The 23930-nt window shown below is 28.3% G+C and overlaps 1 protein-coding gene across 1 annotated transcript in view; it reads right to left on the bottom strand.

Moving 5' to 3' along the window:
* LOC107438072 (uncharacterized) overlaps positions 1-23930 on the bottom strand; it is an 86606-nt gene that overhangs the window by 5866 nt on the left and 56810 nt on the right. The window contains exons 29-34 of the mRNA XM_071185527.1: positions 22673-22709; positions 21339-21387; positions 13679-13727; positions 12856-12918; positions 9852-10021; positions 6245-6342 (exon numbers count right to left, since the gene is read on the bottom strand). Coding sequence (XP_071041628.1) covers positions 6245-6342; positions 9852-10021; positions 12856-12918; positions 13679-13727; positions 21339-21387; positions 22673-22709 — 466 coding nt within the window. The remainder of the gene's footprint in view (positions 1-6244; positions 6343-9851; positions 10022-12855; positions 12919-13678; positions 13728-21338; positions 21388-22672; positions 22710-23930) is intronic.

Genomic DNA, 23930 nt, shown 5'->3' with positions numbered 1-23930 from the left:
AATAAGATACTGATTGATAGCATAATGAAATGCACATACGTTAAATCATCAAAATATTGATGCTTGATTTGAGGCACAATTTTTATATTTGGGTAGGAGCTAAGATCGACAAGACAGGTAACAATACACTTTGACCTCTGTCTTTTATTTTCAACATCTATATGAATCCTAAATAAAAATGAAAATAAATAATAAAGTTATATCAGGCACACATAAGAATCAGTTTAAAACATTTCAAACACTAAAAAATTTTTGTTCAACTCATTTGCAATTTTGTCACAGCTATATTCAAGTTCTAGAATTTCGTTATGTAAATAAAGTTAAGAAAATAAATATATTTGTCAATTTGTACCCAAAAATATACAATCTCAATAACAAATATTTGGCATAAACTCAAGTGAATTTCAGAATAAAGTTTAAGAAAAATATTCTGCACATAACAAAATCACTTACTTTAAAGGGTTTACACCTTCAGATATGTTGTAGGTATAGCGTGAAAAGAATAGCTTTAGCAAATCTCTCATTAATGTTTCTACTTTTAAAGCAATAGCAGAATATTCAGATAGCTTCTGCAAAGAAAAAAATAGAAATATTATTCATGAATAACTTTGTTTATCGTTACAGAAACTTTTGTTTGGAAATTGGAAAATATCTATGAAAATCTAAGTGTAGTAAGAATAAATATTGAAAATATTTTTAGTTCAAATGTTAGATGATTATTATTTTTACAGGGTATCGGCTACATTTTAGATTTTCAAATTCATGACTAATTCCCAGAATTTTTCATGACTTAACGAAGTTATTATTTTCTCTGACAAAAACACAACAATAAATTTAAAAAAGCATTATAACAACATCAATTGAAATGATAGGTATAACCAAAACTGTTATTACTCTGCATCTTCATATTTATATATTTTAAATTTAAAAAACAGAGTAAAGAAAGAGTTGAAGCAATAAAATAGCTGAAAAAAATACAAAAGCAAATAATTTCTTCTTTTTTTCTGTTGAATTATATTCTATAGATACTCATCATAAAGAAAAGAAATACTCCTGATCTTTTTCTCATTTCGGAGTAAAAAAAAATTCGCCAATGACTGATTTGTTGTTGTTGATGTATGCCATTACGGCAGAGGGGGTGCGATTGTTCTCGTTTTCCAGTAGCGCCATCTATGGCCAAGAATTTTACTTCTGCCACACCCGTTTATAGGGTGGACCCATTCATTCATCCACAGATCGTAATTTTGACCTGAATCAGAGAACGATCAATCTCCAATTCAGTACCCCCAGAGGTGTTGATTTGTTATGAGAACATGTGGAGGACTTTGAGACTCGATAGATTTAAAGTGCACCAGTCACCATTTACTACACGTTACTGGTTTGCTTCAACTTGAATTTGAAATTGATAATAAAAAAAATAATAATAACAAAAATTCTGAAATTACAGAAGTTTAAAAGATAATTCGCTCAGAAATTATGTTTTTTCTTTCATTTTTTGAAAGAACACCATAATTTTTAAAGAACATGAAAAAACATTTTATATTTTGATAAAATATGACTGTAAGTGGGGATTTTGTTATAAATTCAGATATTCGAAACCCCATGAAATTGGGGAGGGGGAGTAATTCCATTTTAGAATTTTCGACAACCTAAATTCATGACTTTTCATAATTTTTTTAAAAAAAAATAGTTAAAATCATTATGACAAAATTTGTCCAATACCGAAATTCATGACTTTCCAGGTGCGCAGATACCCTGTTTCTAGTGTAGCAGCATTTTTAAGTTATAAAATAAAAATAGGTACTACAAGTGTGCTTATATATACACACACACTATTCAAGCAAGAATTTAAAAAAAAANAAAAAAAAAAAAAAAAAAAAAAAAAAAAAAAAAAAAAAAAAAAAAAAGAGTGAAAGGTGTATTCTTGAAGACTAAGGTTTTTTCCTTCTTCCATAAAGATCCATCTGTATTTCAGAAAATTAAAATTTTTACACTTAACATCAACCCTTTGGCAGATTTTTTTCGAGGTATCTGCGACAAAACCATCTAGCACTAATATCTTTTTGCAAGACACTCATTATAATAAAAAACATATATGTAACTAATTTAAAATAACAAAAGTGCTGTGTTTACAAAAAAAAAACTTTAAATAATGTTTTATTCTAATACTATGGGTGATTTTCTCGAGGGGGGCACTAATTATTTTGTTTTTTGCATTTTGTAAATAATCAATAATCATCATGGTAAAAAATAATTAAAAATTATAAAATCCGCAGTAGAAATTGCCGGGAAAAAAAGATCAACGACTAAATCCCACGAATCAGACTCCTCAAATGCGTGTTTCTTTAATAGAGTAGGTTGTTGTAATAAATAATTTCGCATGAAAAAACATCGAATTTAAAAACTACGGATAAATCAATAGCAATAACTGCCAAAAATTCAATAGAATGACTGCCTTAAAAAGTAAATACTTAAATGTACGATTCGAATTTTCCATATTGTTTGAAATATATCGGATATTTAAAAACCAAGTGAAAATCAGTATCAGCAGGGTTCCCACTCTTTTATCAAAGCAAAAATTAAGCACTTTTAAGGACTTTTATCAAAAAAATTAAGGACTTTTTTTCCAGAAATTAAGGACCTTAAAAATTGCATAATGATCAATAATTTATCATCAAATAAAACATTATAGATTAATAATAATAGATTAAAAAATGCAATAGCTTTTCCAGTCATCCTTTAAAAAAAACTAAATAAAGAAATGTTTAATACAAATAATCTGTATTTAATTAAAATTAAATTGCATTTAATCACCTCACGCAAGCTTTTAAGAATATAAAGAAAAACTCAAAGAATGCAGATTAAACATTAAGATTTTTTATTTTAAAATGGAAAAAAAAACTGGGTAAACAGATAGAAATGTATAAATTAAGATGGTAAATTCATTAAATTAATAAAAATATTATTTTGAGTGACTAATACTAAACCAAGGCAAAAAGAAACTAACAAATATAACTTAACACAGACTTCGCGATGTATCGCAATTTAACATACATTTGATATTTATCAATCAGAAATCTTTAAATCAATCAAAAAGAAATAAATCTATAACAAAAGAAAATGTTAATTCTAAAAAAAATTTCTCCTATATCATCAATAGCATTGCTTAATTTTTTCAATTAAAATAAAGATGGATTGACTTAAGACTGTCTTAAAGATTGAGTAGTCTTAAGTAAAAACAAACACAAGCTTTATTTTAAATTCTTTTAAAATTAAAAATGACTTAGATTTTTTAAAAATAGTAATAAAACTGTTACAAAATATTTTACATACTTTACAAATTAAAAAAAAAAGGTAAAAGAAATGTCCACTTAAAAAAAAAACATTTTTAAAATTATTTGTTGAAAAAAAATGTGTGTTTTAAACATCGTTAGGCTTTTGCTAATTACTTATTTAAGATAATAAAATTGTATTGACTAATGGTCAAACGGTTTTAATGTAAAAATACATGTAAGTTTCTTTATTATTATTTCCCTATTTGAAAATGAAATAGACTAATTTAAATGTTTAAAAATAATACTGACTATCTAACAAATTATTAAACGAACACGTATTGAAGGAATTTTTAAAAAAATAAAAAAAATATTCTATATTTAAGAGCACTCAAATTCTATATTTTCCATATTTAAGAGCAAAAATATTCTATATTTAAGAGCAATTGTCAAATTAATGAAAAGCGTTAAAACATTGCTTAACTTTTTATTTAATTTAAAAAAATTTAGTAATTTTAACTAACAGCCCAATTAAAAAAAAAGAAAAGAAAGAACGCAAACTCTGTCTTAATTTCCTCAAAAATAAAAGTAAATTAATTAAATGTAGGCTTTGTTTTAATTTTTTTTAAACTAAAAGCGACTGAAGATTTATTGGTTTAAAAACTAATCGAATTCTATCAAATTATTATATTTACGTGAATTAAATAAATTTAAAAAAAACTTTTGAACACAAAGTATAAATTATTTAAATACAAAATATATAAAATATTAAATTGTATCACTTTTAAAAAGATCAATAAAGAATCTTTTTTTTTAATTCATGATTTCTTTTCTTTAATATATTAAGTTCAGAACGAAAATTTAAGATAACAGCAATTGCACAACGATCGCCAAGTAACAGTAGGTCTGCTGAAAATAACTGACAATGTTAAATCCAGACAGAAAAAAAAAGTGACGAAATAATGCGTAACGATCGCTAAGTAGCAAAAGTCTCACTGAAAATAATTTACTTGAAATGTTATATCTCGTCGAAATAAAACGCACAGCAATCGCAAAATAACTCCCGCTGAAAATAATCTTCAAGAAACGTAAAATCCAAAGGTAAAAAATGGTGCAGAAAGTAACTATGCATCACGTTCTATATTTCAACGCTGATCCTCGCACTTGGTTATTCAATATCACAAAAAGAAAATCATCTTCGTAGCTAAAAATGTAATGAACATCTTCGCAGTTAGACGAAATCAAACTTGTCTTCGTCACTGCGGTGATATAGGTGAATAGGTGCGTTAGCATAGGCAAGAATCCTCGCACGTTAAACCACGAGCATCGTCTTAAATCAGATTCCTGATGCTTCGCCTAAAATAAAAGTTATCATATCGGCCTGCCGATATGTGCGTTAAGTCAATAATTCGCGATACATCGATTTAAAAATGTTTAAGAGTAGTGCACGTTAAAATTGCTGCATCATAACAAAAACAAGAGTTTTTGTTGTTTTTTTAAAAATGGGGAAGCCAAACAGAAATAAAAACAAAAAAATCGTTCTCATTTTTTATAAGAAAAATTTAACGTTGCAGATTACGCTTTGAGTGTTTCTCACAACCGGATCTTTAGAAAAAATGACGAAAAAGAAGGCTCTTTAAAATATGCTATCAAAATAAAAAGAACACAATTAATCAAAAAAGCAAAAGAGAAACAGAAAATTTTCCTAAATTCTTAAAACAAAACTTGCAACGTAGAAAATCAATTTTCTATTTTACTGGTTATCCTATTATCTGTTTAACTTTAAAAGAAAAAGTGGAGATAAAATATATCAGAAACGCTGTTAAAATGCCGCGCTTTAAAAAAAACCCAGCAAAAGTGAAAAAAGAAAACAAACATTTCACTATTTTTAAAACAAAAAGTGTCAATGATAAAACGACAAAAATGACTTTCCTGATTAAAATTATACTTCGCTGAATATTCGTAATATCCTTAATTTTAAAAAATGGAATCATTTATAAAATTGAACTTCAGAAGAAAATATGACACAATGAAAAAATACACTTTGCCTTGTGACGATCACTAGATGCTGTTAGCCATTCCTTATATTTTTCATCAAGTGCTCATAAATTATTAAAAACACACATTCCTAGCATTTCTAACAATTTCACATTTGAATGAAGTATCAAAGCTATCACTTGCGCTATCAGAAGAATTGAATTTCTCGAATCCTATGGATGAAGAAGGTCACTGCAGGTCTTCAGCTGATAAAGTATCTAAGTACTGTCTAAAAATAAGTCAAGACCTCTACCCACCTGCAGTATCACGCTCCCCTCTCCCCACACTAAATTTTTTTCTTTCAGAATGATCCAGAAAGAAAAAATATTTTAATGAAAAAAATTAATAATAAAATAAAAACAATAAGAGCGTGTTTTCTTCCACTTGCTTGTAACCCCTACCCTCACATGCATTCAAAATGTTCTACCCTCGATGCAGGATCTCATTCTAGGCGAAAGACGTACTTTTTAACTGTGGACATTTTTCTAAGATATAAAAATTGTTCCAACCAACTAGTGATACTAGAAAATTAAGGACTTTTAAGAACCTTGAATTAAAATTAAGTACTTTTAAGGGCCCTTATCAAAATAAAAACTAAGCAGTTTTTAAGGACTTTTAAGGAGCGTGGGAACCCTGATCAATAACTGATGAAAACACAATTGAAATATTACATCGATTTACAATACTATCGATGCAAATTGAGCATGTCAAAAAGTGAAATGCATGATTCAAATATTAAGTGTTAATTTCTGTAGAAAAGAAAAGTACATTTTTTTTACTTTTCAAAAGAAAAATCTTTCTGCAAGAACCCTGTAACTTTCCGCGACAATGTCGCCCTGTTGCTCAATTCTTCCTCGGGAACAATGCAATATATCGTCAATAGAAATATTTGTAACAAAAAACTCTAAATTAGAGAGATGATAAAATGAACTTACCAATAAAGTTTGCTTGCTACAAACTGGGTGCATGATGGATTTTTCTCTTACAAGATGATGAAAAGCTTTGTAACCAAGCTCAGTAATTGTATCAAAATCTAATTAAAAGAATTAGTTATCTCAAGTAAGAAAATGCATGTCAGAAAAATATAATTAAAGGTCAAAAACTTAAGAGAGTGGAAAGTTCCATGTCTGGAACCTTGGCAAATCCAGAAAAATATACTTTTCCAGACAATAGGTCATAAAAAAAAACACACACACATTATGTAGTAAAGAAAAGTAACATATAGGAGATAATTAATGCCAATTTCATATAACAACTTTTTTGAATGACATTTAAATGTGTTTAGTATGATAAAATGCACAAATAATAAAAAAAAATTACTAAAGTGCACACAGATGGTTATTTGAACTTCCTTTTTCATAAATAAAAACATGATCTTTATTTTTTCCATTTGATGTGAAGATCTAGCAAGGCAGATAAAAATAACATTAAAAAAATGAGCCTCAAATCCCAAAAGTAATCTGACTTAATATATACATATATAAAACAAGGTACAGAATTGTAAACATTTATTAATAGTTACTTAAATAATGCATAATTTTAAAGGGAGTTGCAATTTAGTCATTCACAATTGAAAGAGAAACGAAGCTTGTCTGCTGGTGTTTTTTTCAAACACTATATTTATTCAGCTTCAATAAAATTCATAGTTTGAAATTTATTTGTCTCAACTAAGTTTGTTTTTCTTTAACTGTTCTTGTCTTTTCAAGAAATCTCTTAGCTGTGTATGTTCAATTATCAAAAAGTGGGGGGGGGGGGGGGNGGGGGGGGGGGGAGAGAGAGAGAATGTGTTGATAATTTTTTTTAAAAATTGATTAACAGCAATTAAATTCAAATGCTCGTGATCAGTTTTTTAAAAAAAATCCTTTATTTTCTTAAGAAAGGAAACAATATTTATTTTGATTGTTAAAAAGTGTATATACAATAGACCTTTCCAGTAAAGGGAGATCTGGACATGGGACTCAGTAAGTACTGTAACAATTATTCCACTAGGCCAGGGGTTTCCAACTTACATGAGGCCGCAATTAAAAACACCAGTCAAATGGTGGGCCGTAACTTTACCAAAATTTTATATAGGACTCTTTTATGTTTGAAGGAACATTAAATATTACTGTCAGATTTTTGTCAAGTTGTACAAAAGAAAAGTATTGAATTGGAAATTAAAATAAGAAGTAGAGTTTTAAAAATATTTAATCGAATTTTAAAAAATTCTGGCTACAATAACTTTAGTGTGCACCTATGTATTAAACAATTAATGTGCAGCAGATATCAAATTGTTAACATATAAAACTTTAAAATATTTAAAATCCATATAGATTTTTTACGAAAATTGTCAGCAAAAAAAAAAGACAACTAATATATTTAATTTCGCTGGCCACAAAAAAAGGTATCGTGGGCCNTCAAATCCCATAAGTAATCCGATTTAATATACAGTCGGACCTCTATTTAACGAGGTCGCTAAATCCCAATAATAAATTTGTTATATGGAAAATTTGTTAAATAGAAAAATCCCCTTTTGAAATACTTAAACGACACAAAACAGGTTTTAAATTTATAAACACTAGACATAATTAAAATAGCAATTGATACACCTTTATCTTTCAAAGCAGTATTTTCTATTTATTCTATAAATCTAAACCATAAAAGAAATCTGCATGGAAAGCAAGAATAGAGCAAAACATTATCCATTGTTACACTGTCATGTTACATACATTTTTAACTAAAAAAAAAGCTAAATTTATGCATAAAATTATATCTGTATTTATTATAAAAGTAATTTTAAACATGCATTACAACATGCGTTCTTAAACTTAATTGTTTCGGATAAAATCCGTTAATTTTGTTTGCGTTTTTCGTTTGAAATGCAAACAAAAAGTGAAAAAGATTTTACTGCTTTCTGTAATAGTTACGTGACTTCGAAAATCAATTCAAGGGCATTTCCCATATAAAATGCTTTAACAAGTTTGAAATGTTCTGAAATATTTTGGGAAATAGAGAAGTTGGATCTCAAGGAAAAGTTCATTAAATAGAAAATTTCCAAAATGTTCTTGATTCCTCGCAAAATAGAGAAATTTGCAAAGAGGAAGTTCATAAAATAGAAGTCCGACTGTATGCATATATAAAACAAGGTACAGAATTGTTAACATTTATTAATAGTTACTTAAATAATGCATAATTTTAAAGGGAGTTGCAATTTAGTCATTCACCATTGAAAGAGAAACAAAGCTTGTCTGCTAGTGTTTTTTTCAAACACTATATTTATTCAGCTCCACCAAAATTCATAGTTTATTTGTCTCAACTAAGTTTGTTTTTCTTTAACTGTTCTTGTCTTTTCAAGATATCTCTTAGCTGTGCATGTTTAATTATCAAAAAAAGGGGGTAATGTTTTTATTAATATTTTTTTTTAAAACTGATTAACAGCAATTAAAAAAATACATGTATTTTTTTCAAATGCTCACGATCAGTTTTTTTAAAAAAAATCCTTTTTTTCCTTAAAAAAGGAAACAATGTTTATTTTGATTGTTAAAAAGTGTACATACAATAGACCTTTCCAATAAAGGGAGATCTGGACATGGGACTCAGTACGTACTGTAACAATTATTCCACTAGGCCAGGGGTTTCCAACTTACAAAGGCCGCAATTAAAAACACCAGTCAAATGGCGGGCTGCAACTTTATCAAAATTTTATATAGGACTCTTTTATGTTTGAAGGAACATTAAATATTACTGTCAGATTTTTGTCAAGTTGTACAAAACAAAAGTATTGAATTGCAAATTAAAATAAGAAATAGATTTTTAAAAATATTTAATTGCATTTTAAAAAGTTCTGGCCACAATAATTTTAACGTGCACCTATGTATTAAACAATTAATGTGCAAACAGATATCAAATTGTTAACGTATAAAACTTTAAAATATTTAAAATCCATATAGATTTTTTACGAAAATTGTCAGCAAAAAAAAAAGACAACTAATATATTTAATTTCGCTGGCCACCAAAAAAAAAGGTATCGTGGGCCTGATGCGGCCCGTCAATTGGTAACCACTGCACTAGACCTTAGAATTCTAATGATTTAGATCCTAAGGTTCTTCGTATTTTTTAAGTTAAAGCAGATCCCTATTTAAAATTTGACTTGCCACCTTTTAATCTATTAATATGCACATTCGTTATTATTCTATCCATTGATAGACAAAGCAAAGAATTTCAAAACATGAATAGAGTAATATTTGATCAATCAATGCTTTTAATTAGAACTAATTAAGCTCCTGATTCAAGAAATAGCAAAGATATGTAATAAGAATTATTCTAATTTTCTCCCTCTGCAAATAATAAAGAAGAAAAGGAAGATTTTTATATTTTAGAGTATGGCTATAATTTTTCTATGGGCCAATTTTCTTCGGGCTGGAGAATTGAGTGTTCCTTGTGATGCATAATAACTTATGCTTTGTGTCCATTTTATGATTTTTAGTTAATCTGTTATAGCATAGAAGCAGAATCACTGTGTTAGTATAATGATACATAAAAGGAATACAAAATTTCAACTACCATCATCCTCTCCTCGACGGAATTCTACAGAAGATTCATTAGGGCTTGTTTGCTGAATGTGTAAAAACAGAGTGCACGTGTATCTTAAGAAACCCACTCGACAACCCCATGATAGCTCAAAAACTGCTTGATTCTGTTTCAATGTTTTCAGTTTCCACTTGCATTTCTCCCTAAAAAAAAAGGCATAATTAATGATAGCTCTTTTTTAACTGCTTTTACATCTGAATTCAATGACACACAAATTTAACATAAAATACATAAATTATAATGACTACACAAATAATCCATAATCAGGGGTCCGTTTAGAAGAAATTTGGGTCCGTTAACGGACCCTTCACAAAATATCTTTTCATAAAAATGGACCCTTCACAAAAAATTTTAACTTAGAAACAGACCCTTCACAAAATAATTTATCTTTTAATCGAACCCTTCACAAATTTGTTTATCTTTATTATTGTTTAATTAATCGAATAAACCCTTCTCAGGAAGGGGGACAAGAAAGACAGATATAAACGAACTAAAATTTGTCTTCGGCAGACGCTTCTTCCTTTATTTGTCCAAAATGAATATTCTGCATTCAGCGATATAGGCTAAATACCAAATATTTATTTGTTGCATCGTAATTTAGCAGCTGCAATTGCTGTTTATTTTTTAACATTTAATTTTTTATTTATAATTTTGCAGTGTTGAGCATAATCTTGTATGTCTTTACAATTTAAAAACTCCTTCTGCAATAACAGACCCTATTAGCCCAAATTCACAAAAGCGGACCCTGGGTGAAAGAATGTGATTTAACGTTTATTTTATATTCACAAATTACGAGTCATTTTTTCACAATTTTACAAAAACGGACCCTTCACAAAATGTCTGGACAGACCCCTGATAATAAGATGAAGAGTTTGTCTCTTAGTGTTAGTTCAATTATCCTGAAACTTGAACAGCAACTGCGAGGGGCAAATTTAGTCCTAAATCTTATAATTTGTTGAAAATTTTCAATTCATATGAAGAATGGAATTTTTTTAATCGGCTAAGAGCTGGCTATTGATAAAAATGAGACTGCAGATGAATTTTTTTCTTTTAAGCATTTTAAAGATTACATCAGTGATATTTGATAGCTTAATTCTCTCATTAAAAAAGGGAGTTTTGTGCACGGTCTTTATTTCATTATTTTTTATTCCTTATGTCAGATTAACTCAATGATCAATCAGCATGAACATGATGGCATTGGTAGATTATATCACTAAATTAGCATTCCTAAAGTTACTTGCAATAACGTCGTCATTTTTTTTTACAGTTATGCCTATTAACCACGGATTTATAAAACTAAAAAATTTAAAAGCAACAGTAATTGAAATAAGAAAAGTAATAATAAAAAAAGTAATCGAATCGTTACATAGAATTTTAAAAATGCCTCAATACAAATCGCGATATTGGATTTTTAAATCTCGTAAATAAGAACTGCAATGAACGATATTGAAATTGCATGAATAAAAATCAGGTAAATACGAGCTATCTAGGGGACGGGTAAAAATGAAATAAAAATCTCATTTTCTGCTCTTAAAAGCTAATAGCTGAAATAACTACTATGCGGAAGGGTTGGCAGCTACATAGTTTGAATTTTCTATATATCTTTCGTTATATTATAATCAAATCGGAAATAGATATAATTATTATATTTCAACGGCTGAGTTTTCAGAAAAAGCGGAATATATATAGATATAAGCTTTTAGAGAATCGAAATTTTTGATAAAAAGGCTGAAATTCGAGAGACAAAAGCGAAAAAGGCGGAAATCGCTAAAAAGCTGAAAAATCTCAGTCCTGCTGACACCAATAAAAATAAGGCAGTTGCATGACAGGATATGCTTCTCCTAAATGAATTAGTACTATTTCTCCAGTAATTTTAATATATAACTTAGTTATTTTTTTAATTTCAATAGTAGCTATAATTAAAAATAATACAAGCAGCATAGGTGTCAAGAATATAATAGCGATTTTTAACATTCCTCATAAACAAATTAGTACAGTTCTCCATCTATTTTACTTTTCAGCACATACTTCATTTTTTATTATTTTATTTTTCTTGTATCGTTCATTTCAAGTTATTTAGTTTTATAAAAACACACAACTATAAATGAAATAAACATGTGGTTTCAGATAATTGTAGGATTACTAATTTGGTGACGTAGTCTACCAATACTTTCACTTCGGTTTATCTGACATAAAGAATAAAATATAATAAAACATTAAAAAAGGTTCAATAAACTCTTTTTTTGATTATAACAGTTAAAGGCTAGCAGGCATCAATAATATCTCCAAAGTTTCTGATAAAAAAGTCTTCTGCTGTCTCAATTAAATTAATGGCTGGAAAAGGATGACAACTCATCATAAAATTCCATTTTTAAAATGTCTCTTTTGAGCGATTTTTAAGATCGGAAGCTGAAACTGTCCTTTTCACCCACTGTCTGAATTTCAAGATTCACAAACAGTTCTGGAGTAATTAGAGAAACACACAAACTCTTCATTTTATTATTATAGATTTGCAGACGTAAATAGGATTGTGAAAAATAAAGTATTTTAGGAAATCTAACTACAGTAGGGAACCGATTATCCGGAACGATCGGGACTATCGCTATTCCGGATAACTGATTTTTCCGGTTTTCTGAATCGCTACAAAAAGCCGTTTTTTTAGTGTTAAACCCAACTAAAAAAAAAAATATTTGGAAATAATCTTAAAAATAAGGAAAAACGATGAGGTAATACACTAATGATTATTTCTGAAATGATGGTAAGGTAAACATCTTTCAGAAAAGAAAGAAAAATCCTAAAATCTTATGAAAAAAAATTTTTTTTTTTTTTAAATTGCGGGAAAATTTATTAAATTTCGTTCCGGTTTTTTGGTTTTCCGGTTTTCTGATTTCCGGATAACGGGTTCTGTAGTGTATTTAGGAAATCTAAACTAACTTTGCACAGTGCAGGACAAAAATATTAAAAATGAAAAACTTACCCCGATGATTCTTGCTCAAGAATTTCTTTGAACTTTTTCAGAGTCAATGCATTATCTATTTTCCTACAAAAACAAATTGACAATGTATTCCATAATTCAGAGTCTGTGTCTAATTTGAAGATGAATGAACATAGAGATTTACATAAATTCAAACATAATTTTTAAAAAAATAAAAATAAAAAAAGCACACTTTGAGCCAGATCTGGAAAAGCACCAAGTTAAAAAGCACACCTGGCAACTGAAGAATGTAGAAAAACTGAAGAATCAGTCAAGGAAGAATGTAGTAGTTTATTTTATTTAAGTAACAGATTTTTACTTTCAGCCATAAGAAATAATTAAAAAAACAAGGTTTTAATAAGAAAATGCTCCACAAATTTACTAAAATAGTTTAACAAATATGAAGTGGTAGTAAAAAACTTAGATTAGGTAGATAAAAATTTAAATTTATATGGGTATTACTTCAGAAAGTTCAACATTTAACTTAAAAGTCTAAAATTCTGGTATTCAAGATCAACTGGTAGAATAAGTTTGTAGTGTGCTTTTGATAATTTCAAATTTAGCTTCATTTTTTTTCCTTTCAAAATTTAAATAATATCTATAAATATTAATTTAACTACATGATACTTAAACTAAAAGGCATTATGCACTGGTTTTAGAGTGTCTTGTTTAAAACATTTCTTTATTTTTTAATTTTAATAAAGGTCAGAATTTGGCTCTGTGAGGGAAAACACAGTTCAGATAACAATTGCTCAAATGTGCCAAATCATTAAGATAGTAAATGTAATATATATATCATCAGCGGGGAAAAAATCTAAATTCTTACGTTGGCTTCTTTTCAACAGCTTCTGTTGAATTAACTGGACTGGTTGAACCTGTAGGAAGAAAAAATAATAATATTAATAAAAAACTAATTAAAATTTTCTTTTAAATTTTATAATTAGTACCTAATATAATCCCAATTATATTATGTACTAATATAATTGGGTCCCAATTATAGTACCAATTTTATGAATAGTACCTAATATAATTTGGAATTATGCTCAAAGATATTAAGGAAACTAATAGATAAAGTTACGAATAAATTAACAACCTGCAATTTTTAGAATGTTCTTTTTCTAAAAAAAGAGGTATTAGAAATTTATTTTTCCCTTTATTTTGTTTAAAAATTATAAATGTAACAATAAAGTGGTTGCAAGAAATTTAAGTTCGAATTATTTTAACTACACCCTATTAAAAAAGTGCCATTATAAAACTAATATTCCAATAGTTTCAGCTTAAAAAAATAAAATTTAGACACTGCCCTCAAGTGTCAGAATTTGAAAGAAAAAAAATCATTTTTTTCAAAAATAAGGGGACCTTTTCCATTATAGCATTTGAATGGATAATTGTAGAAACACAAATCTGGGTTTATTTTGTTGATAATGCCTTTAATTGAGACTTTTATAACTGAAAAGTGTTTCTTTTAACCCTATGCGGAAAAAATCATATTTTGAGGAAAGAGAATATCAGTTTATAATTGGTAACTATCGAAAAACAGTTAAAATAAGAAACCACAAATAACATTTCTTTAAAAGCAAAATAAGCTTAAAATGTCAAATTTAAAAAAAAAAAAAAAAAAAAAAAATAGAGAATTTAGTCATTNAAAAAAAAAAAAAAATTAAAAATTAAAAAAAAAAAAATAAATAAATAAAAAAAAAAAAATAGAGAATTTAGTCATTAATACAAATCATAAAACTATAACTATTACAAAAATAAGGAGGGATTAATGTTAGCTATTTTACATACAATGGGGGAATTTTTTTTTTTTTTTTACCGGAGCTGTTTTTTCCCCATAGGTGTGGAAGCTTCCTAAATCTCTTTTAAACTTACCATATAAAAATATTTAAACATTCAAGTTAGCATATACAGTGGGTGATCGGTTAACGAACAGATCGGTTAACGAACACTTTCACGAAAGATTTTTGTGTTCGGATAACGAACACATATTCGGATAACGAACAATTTCAGGAAAGATTTTTTGTCGGACAACGAACACATATTCGGATAATGAACAAAACGAATTCTAACGAACACTTCTCAACCTTAAAAAAAATTAATATTAAGCATTTATTATCATTTTGCATACAGAATAAGATCACTGAAAGGAGAAATGTTTAAAGCATGCTTAGTATTGATAATTACTAAATGAAACTTGAATTATGGAGAATGAAGGAGTAACGAAAATCATATCTGCGAAGCAAAGAAGTGTCATCCATGATAAAATGGAAAGGTTGCTTTTAGTTTGGATAAATGAACGGGTAATGAAACGAGATGCAACTAGTATGCCTATCATTCAAGAGAAGGCTAGAGAAATTTGTGAGAAATTGAAAGAACAAACTCCAGTTTCGTCATCCGAGGAGTTAGAATTCAAGGCTACCACTGGCTGGTTTACAAAGTTTAAAAAAAGGTCTGGAATTAAACATGCATTAATGCATGGTGAGTCTGCTAGTGCAGATAAAGAAGCAGTTGAGAAGTACTGTCTCAAATTTCAAGAATTCATTGAAACAGAAGGGTATCGTCCACAACAAATATTTAATTGTGATGAAACTGGTTTGTTTTGGAAGCGCATGCCGAATTGTACCTACATCACGAAAGATGAGAAAAGTGTTCCTGGGCATAAACCTATGAAAGACCAATTGACGTTACTTTTGGGAGCTAACGCTAGTGGTGATATGAAGTTAAACCACTTCTCGTTTAGCACTCTGAGAATCCCAGAGCATTCAAAAAAATTTCATAACTAAGAGCAAACTGACAGTAATGTGGGGATCGAATCAAAGGGCATGGGTCACACAGTATCTTTTCAAGGAATGGCTAGTTTGTGCCCCTAGCATCAGGGACTACCTTGATACCAATGACTTGCCGTTGAAAGTACTGCTGCTATTGGACAATGCACCAGGACACCCAAACGATCTTGAAGATAATTTGTTGACAGACTTTCCCTGGCTGACAGTTCAGTTTTTACCTCCGAATACGACTTCGCTGATTCAGCCGATGGATCAGGAGGTTATTGCGGCTTTCAAGAAATTGTACACTCGCGCGCTGTTTCGTCGGTGTTTTGAAGCAAGCCAATTCTCCTCAACAATGACTTTAAAAAAGTTTCGGAAAGAAAAATTTGACATTCTTGAAGCTATTCGTATCATTCAAAAGGCGTGGTCAGAAGTCACACAGCGACAGTTGATTTCTGCTTGGCGGAAGCTGTGTCCATCCTTCGTTCAAGGTGACGGAGGTGATCAGGGAGACACCCCTGAAATTATGGATGAAATTTTGACAACTGCTAGAGATCTGGAATTGGAGGTGAACGAGGATGACATAGAAGAGCTCATAATGGGACATGTAGATTAACTGAAGACAGAAGAACTCCAAGAAATTTTGAATGAAGAACACCAAGAAACACAGCGAAATGTGTCTCCTTCTGAACAAAAGGAAGACGAAAGAGGATACCAATGCCGACATCTGCCGTTAAAGATCTTTTGAAAAAGTGGGAGGATGTCAGAGCAATGGTCTTAGAATGGCACCCAAACTAAGCTGATGTCAGTAGGGTTGGGGATTTTTACAACGACAATGCTATTAATTACTTCCGGAAAATCCTGAAAGAGAGAGAAAAGCAATCGACATTGGACATGTTCTTCAACGCCCCATAAGCATAAAATGAAAAGGACTGATTAATATGCAAGACTGTATGCATGAATTATTTTTTAAGAAACTTACTAAGAAATTATACATTTTTTTAAATTTAATTTTTTGGATCTCCAGAACGAATTAATCGATTTCACATAGAAGTCTATGGTGAATCGATGATCGGTTAACGAACAATTCGGATAGCGAACATAATCTTGGAACGGATTATGTTCGTTAACCGATCACCCACTGTACTTTACTCCCCTTTGAAAATCATTCTTATATTAAGCTATACTTCTTTCAATCCATTAATAATAATAATATAAAAACTTAAAAAAATTTACGAACAATATAACACATTGGACATTGTTTTTATTCAGAAAGATTTCATAACTTCACAACTAAATATGGATCAAATACAGAATTATGTATATTCATGAAGTAATTCCGAGTTACCAAGTTTAGCAGTAATTAGTAATTTAGCTTTGTAAGCATCACTTTTACCCCCCCCCCCAAAAAAAAACTAAATTTCTTGAATTGTGTACCATTCTATATTCGTTTGTTTCCAATTTTACTAGGTACTGGATTTAGAACAAATTACACATAATTTATCCCTTAAATGGCTAATTGCTTACTGCTATTTGAAAAATCATTTATAGAATCAGGTAAATTTTTGCCCCGTTGCTTTAAATTATTCTTCAAAAAAGCAGAACCAATCCAAACTGGAAAAAAAATTTTTTTTTTATCAATTACAAAAAAAAAATTAAAATTTTTTTTCATAACAAATACTTCATTGTACGAGCTATGCTGTCATTATGTTTAATACAGTAGGATAAAATTATGAAATAACTGTAGAAATTTTATATCAATATGCTATTTGAATTTATCCAATAGTATTTTCTCATAAAAGGTTAAACACTTCACTTAGCTCATTCATCAAAACTTACAGTTTATTCAGTACATAAAAAAATATTATGCTTAATACTTAAACAATTTAATACTTAAACAATTATGAATTAACACTAATTTCAAAATTTCTTTACATTTTTCAAATGAGAGAATAAAAATTTGTTGCTCCTCTTATTCAAAGATTATTTTTAAAAAATTGAAAGAGTTGTTCACTAACAGAGTGTTCTATTCTTCATTTGTAGAACTATATATTTCATGTAGCAAAAAGAAACATGCTAATGAAATTTTGTTATATGATTGTTCAAAATTTATCCTTTTAAACAGCAAAATATGTATGCATATTATTTTAATGTTACATAGAGATGAAATGTGATAAAAATAAACAAATTTAGAATGGCACATTTAAGCATTAAAATTTAAAAATAAATAAATAATGATGAATCTCTTTACTTTTAATACTAGTTTGCTGATAATGAGGAAAAAACTTTAAAATTAACATCAGTTATATAAGACAGAGGCAGGAAGAAATAAAGAAACAAAGATTTTTTTTAAAAATTCATTGCCGTAATTATCATCAAAAAATTGTTAAATTTCCCTTCCTTTTTAGATAAGAAAATATAATTCTTTGTGTACGCCACTTTATAGACATACCTGTTAACATTTTGCATATCTTTCCTGAAGCAACAGTGATGTACTTTCGAAGTAAATCTGTGACTGTAAAATAAAATTTACAAAGCGAACTATTTCACAACTTCGATGTAAGACAGTTAAGAAGCTAATTAAAAAGAATGATAAAATACAAAGAGATAGAAAAATAAGCAAGAAGAGAAAAAATTTAGAATTTTTAAAGTATAAGTACAGGGTATAGGCATTTGACTTGAATATTAGTAATTTTAAATGTAAAATCTACTTGTTGCAAATAAAGCATGCAGAAATGTCTAAAGAGCTTTATTCCCTTTTGAGAAAGGGCTGCAACACATTTTTTACAGTCAAAAAAATAAAAGTATAATTTTTTTTATCCAGAAAATAGTATTATATTTAAATGAAACTTTTAATTTACACACTTTACATCATTATATTACATCAAAACATATTTATTTCAAAAACTACCATTATCTTGCATTAATTTAAAAAATTTTTTTTTGCTTTTAAACTACACTATATTAATTAATACTGTATTTACACACAAATATATTACATCAAAATATATTTATTTCAAAAACTAGCATCCTCTTGCACTAAATATTTAAAAGTTTTTTTTATTTTTAAACTACATTATATTAATTAATATGTAAGTTCTTAAATATTCCATCATGAAGGAATTATAAAATATTCTAATATGTTCATTTTTAAAAAAAAAACGAAAATTCTTTTAAAAAACGTTTTAAGTGAGAAGTATTATTTTAGGACATTTTTTTTTAAAAAACTGGTTTTTAAAAAAAAATCAAGAAAATCAGAATAGTATAGAACAGTACAAGACAGCAAAAGACTTTTCAAAGCAAAAGATTCAAAAGATTTCAGAAAGCAAAAGATTTCAGCAAAAGACTTTAAAAAAGTGACAGATAGAGAAGATTGTACAAAACAGAAATTTAAATAAAAATTATCAAGATCAATAGATTAAACCGGGTTGCTCATATACTTAGAATGTATATTTTTAAATCTATGAAAAGACTTGTTTTTGAAAAGCGGGGAAAAGGTAGATGATGGCAAAAGCTATGATTGTAATACAATTAAAAGAGATTTTGGAATGCTAAAAGTTGAAAACTGGAAAAATCCACAGAAATTTCTTCAAAGAGAAACTTTGGCTTATCCTGGAGCTGTTGAGCAAATGATAGTATTTTAATCTATAGCAACTGACATACTTTTTGGAATATTATTGCAATAATGCCTTCGTGTAATGTTAAGTACATTACTTTTGCTACTGCTAGAAAAATATATTCTGAAACTACGGAAATTCCGTACTAGTTGCAGTAGCAGGGTATGCGAGGACATATTCACAGGGAGACTATGTCATGAAAGGAGACATATTACTATGTCATGTTAATAACATAAAGTCGACCAGATAATTGTTGAAATCAGAGGTCCCCAACTTATCATAACATATACCCATAACTCATCATCCACTAGCCAATTTCTTAGTTTAAGTTAAAACCTCTGCTTACCTTATACTAAATATTTACAGAACGACCAACTTCAAATATGTTTTTAAAAGACAGTTAATTGCAACTCAAATTATTAATTGTAAGACAAAGATATAAATTGACCGTAGAGCGAATAACAAAAAAGGCATGTTAACTTCGATTAATTTATCAAATAAATTCAAATTAAAACAAACCCAAGCATTTTTCTATAATAAGCTTGAAAATTTCTTGTCGCTGTATTAACCAGTGATGATGCTGGGTAAAATGTTTTTTGATGCCCTATGCCAAAAAATACAACGATAAGCTTGTAACTCATGGGGATTAAGGTGATTATCTTATGAAATAACAGCATAAAATTTAGTAAACCTAGCTTAAATATTCATGAAGATATTTTTGCAGTTAGAGTAAGAAAACATATGTCAAAAAAGTATTTTTTAAGTAATTTTTTTTAGTCATTTATAGCAGGTCCTCTCTAAAAGCTTTAAACTTTATTAATACGTAAGGGAAATTGCAAGACTTTAAACACTGCTAAAGTTTTATAATGATTCACAAAGTATTTCTCGAGAAATATGAGTTAGCATTTTGTTCAACCCCTGTATTTGGCATTTTCGTATAAACTTTTTACATTTCCTAAAAATTTTTTTTTTTACAAAATTAAATTTTGTTTAATCAGTTTTTTGAATTATAACTTTAGCATTCATAACATAAGCAATAGTAGAAAAAAGTTGTCAAGCCACTTTTCTCGAAATATGTCGCAGGGCACTTCAATTGCACGACAGTAATCGTTTCAGTTATAAAGGACAAAAACTGCGTTTTGTCAACAGCAGTCAAGATATGATCTGTAATTGTGTGGCAAAAGTCAGCAAAGAAGGTGAGAAATACTTTTGGTAAGAAAATTTCATCTCATTCTTTTTCAGAAATCTAAAAAACCAACAATTATGTTTCTGAACAGTCTATATAACTAAAAGACTTTGATAAACCAGGCGAAAAAATAAAAGAATGTGCCAAAAATAGACAATTATGCACAATATTATTAATCAAATTCTCAGTAAAATTTTGTTTCATGGGATAAAAAATATCACATATGTGCACAATAATAATTTACAGCACGTTTTTTAAACTAGTAACAAGAGGATTAATATATGTTTCTCAACATGTTCGAACCTCCGTGCTGATGCAAAAAACTTAGGATTCTACAAAAACTTATTCAAGAAGGATTGCGTAAAAAATAACACTAAGAAAAACGAGTTGAGTATAAAGCACTTGATCTTAATCTTTATCAATCGATTTAAAATTGATTACTTTTCATGAATTTTGAATTATTAATAGAAAATTTTTGGCAGTTAGAGTACTTTTCAAGATATTCAAAAATGTAATAAAAAAAATTCAAAAAAATAATAAAAACAATAAGAAATGATAAAAATTCAGAATCACAGACCCACAGAACAATCTTGTGCTTGAAAAACAAGAATTTTTTATGAGTTTATTTTTTTGGAGGGGAGCAACAAATAGTTTAAGTTAGAGGGGACTATATTGTTAAACAAATGCATCAAATTATCTGAACATTATTTCTATTTGAACTATTATTTATGAGGGATAGCAAATATTTCAGAAACTTTTCCATTTTTAATTAATCACTTCATACACAAAAATTAATTATTAAACCAAAAAAATTATCTGATAATAAAATGTTTCTATTTTATAATCCATTTAACAGAAATATACTTTAAAATACAGGTCCTATATTTGATGATACATATACATACAAGTACTTACTAGTTTCACTTTCAGGCACATTGGGACAATTTGAAGGGCAGGAAGAATTCTAGAAAAAAAAAAGATGATATACAGAACTGTAATTATAATCAATTAAATTAAAATAACAATGAACACTAATTAAATGCAGACTATATTTATAAATCTCAATGCATAAGTCTTGCAATTTTTCTGCTGATCTGTATAATATTGCTGAATTTATTAAAAGTAATAAAAAAAATGGTCTTAATTAAATAAAAGAAAATCAAAGAGATAATTTTTTTTTACAAATTTTGGAGCAATTGTTAGTATTTATGATGATACTGACAGAGACATTAGGAGCACAATTAAAAATGCGCTGAGCATTTTCAGAAAGTTTATCAATGTTCAAATAGGAAATTAAGAATACAAATATTCAATGCAACAGTGAGATTTCTGCTACATGGTCATGGTAGCAAAACTTGGAAATTAGAAAAGCAGCAGGAATACAAAATAGATGCCTTTCAAACAAATCGCTTAAGAAAAATATTGAAAATCTATCAACCGAAAAGATAGGAAAGGTGAATCTATCCTGTAAATCCAGTACCAAGCCGGTAACAATAAATATAAAAAGGAAACAATGAAAATCTATTGTCATGGAAAACATACAAAAAAGAATGAAAAAATCACATTGACCTGGTCACCAGAAGGAAAGTGGAGGAGAGGTAGGTTGCAAACAAAATGGCAAAGTATGGTAACTAATGAGAGAAACCAATTAAATTAGCAGAGGTAGAATGTTACCAAAGGAAACAATCTAGACAAGAGAGAATGGAGGACAAGGATTACAAGGATCCAGGTATAAAGAGCTTCGTATAAAAAGCATTTTTGTAAACAAATTGCCCACTGTATTTACAAATAATTTAATTACATTGGGCTTTACTTTTATCCCAGAAAAGTCAGAGGGCATTTTAAGTTCTTTAATGACTGAGGAAACATTTGCATTGCTAAAATTAACCCCTCAAAATAGCTTTATTTTAAAATTGGACCCTTTACAAAATTATTCTTTTGAAAAATAATAAATTATGTCCTAGTTCATAATTTTTAAACTAAAACTCTTTGAAAGATAAGGTTTTTGTATCCCTAAAGGTAGAAAAAAGGAACACTACTATCTAAAAACGAGTAGATTTTACCAAAACAATCTGGAATGCCCACTGCTAGAACACTGACAATCCAATTTTGCAAATAATGTATGATAACAAAAAATATGAGAATAATCATGAATAGACTAAAACTGTAAAAATATGTAAACAATTATAGAGTATACATCAAATGAAATAAAATTTAAATATAGTTATTTAACTTTAAAAGATACTCACAGGAAGCTCTTCCTTTGTACAAGCTACAGCAGATGACCTAGATCAAAGAAATACAGCTTAAATTTCTTGTGGTTACTTTTAATTTTATTTTATATGAGCAGTGTGGGAAATCAAACAAAGCAACATGATAACTTAAAATCTAGAACAAATTTAGAATGCTAAGTAAAGGATACTTTAGTTACAAAAAAAGATACAAGAACATTTTTTTGCAAGATAAAACTTTGTTCTTTCATTTGCGAATTTTTTATCCTGAAACCCAAGATATTTGTTCCAAACTCTTAAAAGAGGTCAGAGATCTGCAAGAGCTGTACTCCCAGAATGATGATGAAATATTTTTGATAGTAGGAATCTAGTAAATATTGTTCTAATACATTATTTTGGAAAGAGAACAAGAGTTTGAGCTCTTTTACTTTAATTTTGACTATATCTTAATCACTAAGGCCCGGATTTTGATGACATTTGCATTTTTTTGCATTTTTGGACATTTTTTGTCTTTTAGAGCATTTTTTTAGATTTATAGGGCATTTTTCTTGAGATTTTGGGGCGTATTTTGCATTTTAATGCATTTTTTAAAGTTTTCTGTTAATTTTTTACAATTTTTATTATTTTTTATCAATTTTCATTATTACACTGGCTTCCAAACGATAAAGAAAATCTCTAGGATATTAACAGGTGAAGCATCTTTTCAAATTGAAGAAGAATTGTCAGTAAGTAAGACCGTCTCTTTCAAGTACGCACCTATAACATCAGTAGACGTTGAAAGAAGCTTCTGCAGGAATGAAAATTTACTTTCAGACAAGAGACGCTCGTTTACATTTCAAATTATCAAAAAACATTTAATAATCCAATGTAATTCTGATATTTAGTAATATTATGAGATGGAAGTTGTTATATCCATTAAAGTTTCTATACAAAATAAAAATATTTTGGTGTCAATATATTTTCCTTTTTTTTTTGTTATTTTAGGATATAAAACATATTTTTCAAACTTTAATGTGCGTAGAACAAGTATTGCATTGCTTTATATCTTTTAAATGACTCATAATAATTTTAAAGAGCAAAACATTTTTTTAATTCAATATTCTTACTTTATTTAGGGCATTTTTTGCGCAATTTTTGCATTTTTAAGGGCATTTTTTGCACTTTTTAAGGGCATTAGTTGAGATTTTTTAGGTCATCAAAATCCGGGCTCTATTAATCACTATTTATGCAAATCAAGAAAACTTTGAAGACAATCATAAAACTTATTCAATTTATC

The sequence above is a fragment of the Parasteatoda tepidariorum genome, chromosome 9 (assembly GCF_043381705.1).
Source record: "Parasteatoda tepidariorum isolate YZ-2023 chromosome 9, CAS_Ptep_4.0, whole genome shotgun sequence".
NCBI lineage: Eukaryota > Metazoa > Arthropoda > Arachnida > Araneae > Theridiidae > Parasteatoda > Parasteatoda tepidariorum.
Note: the sequence above shows the minus strand (reverse complement) of the source record. Positions and strands in the feature narration are given on the sequence as shown.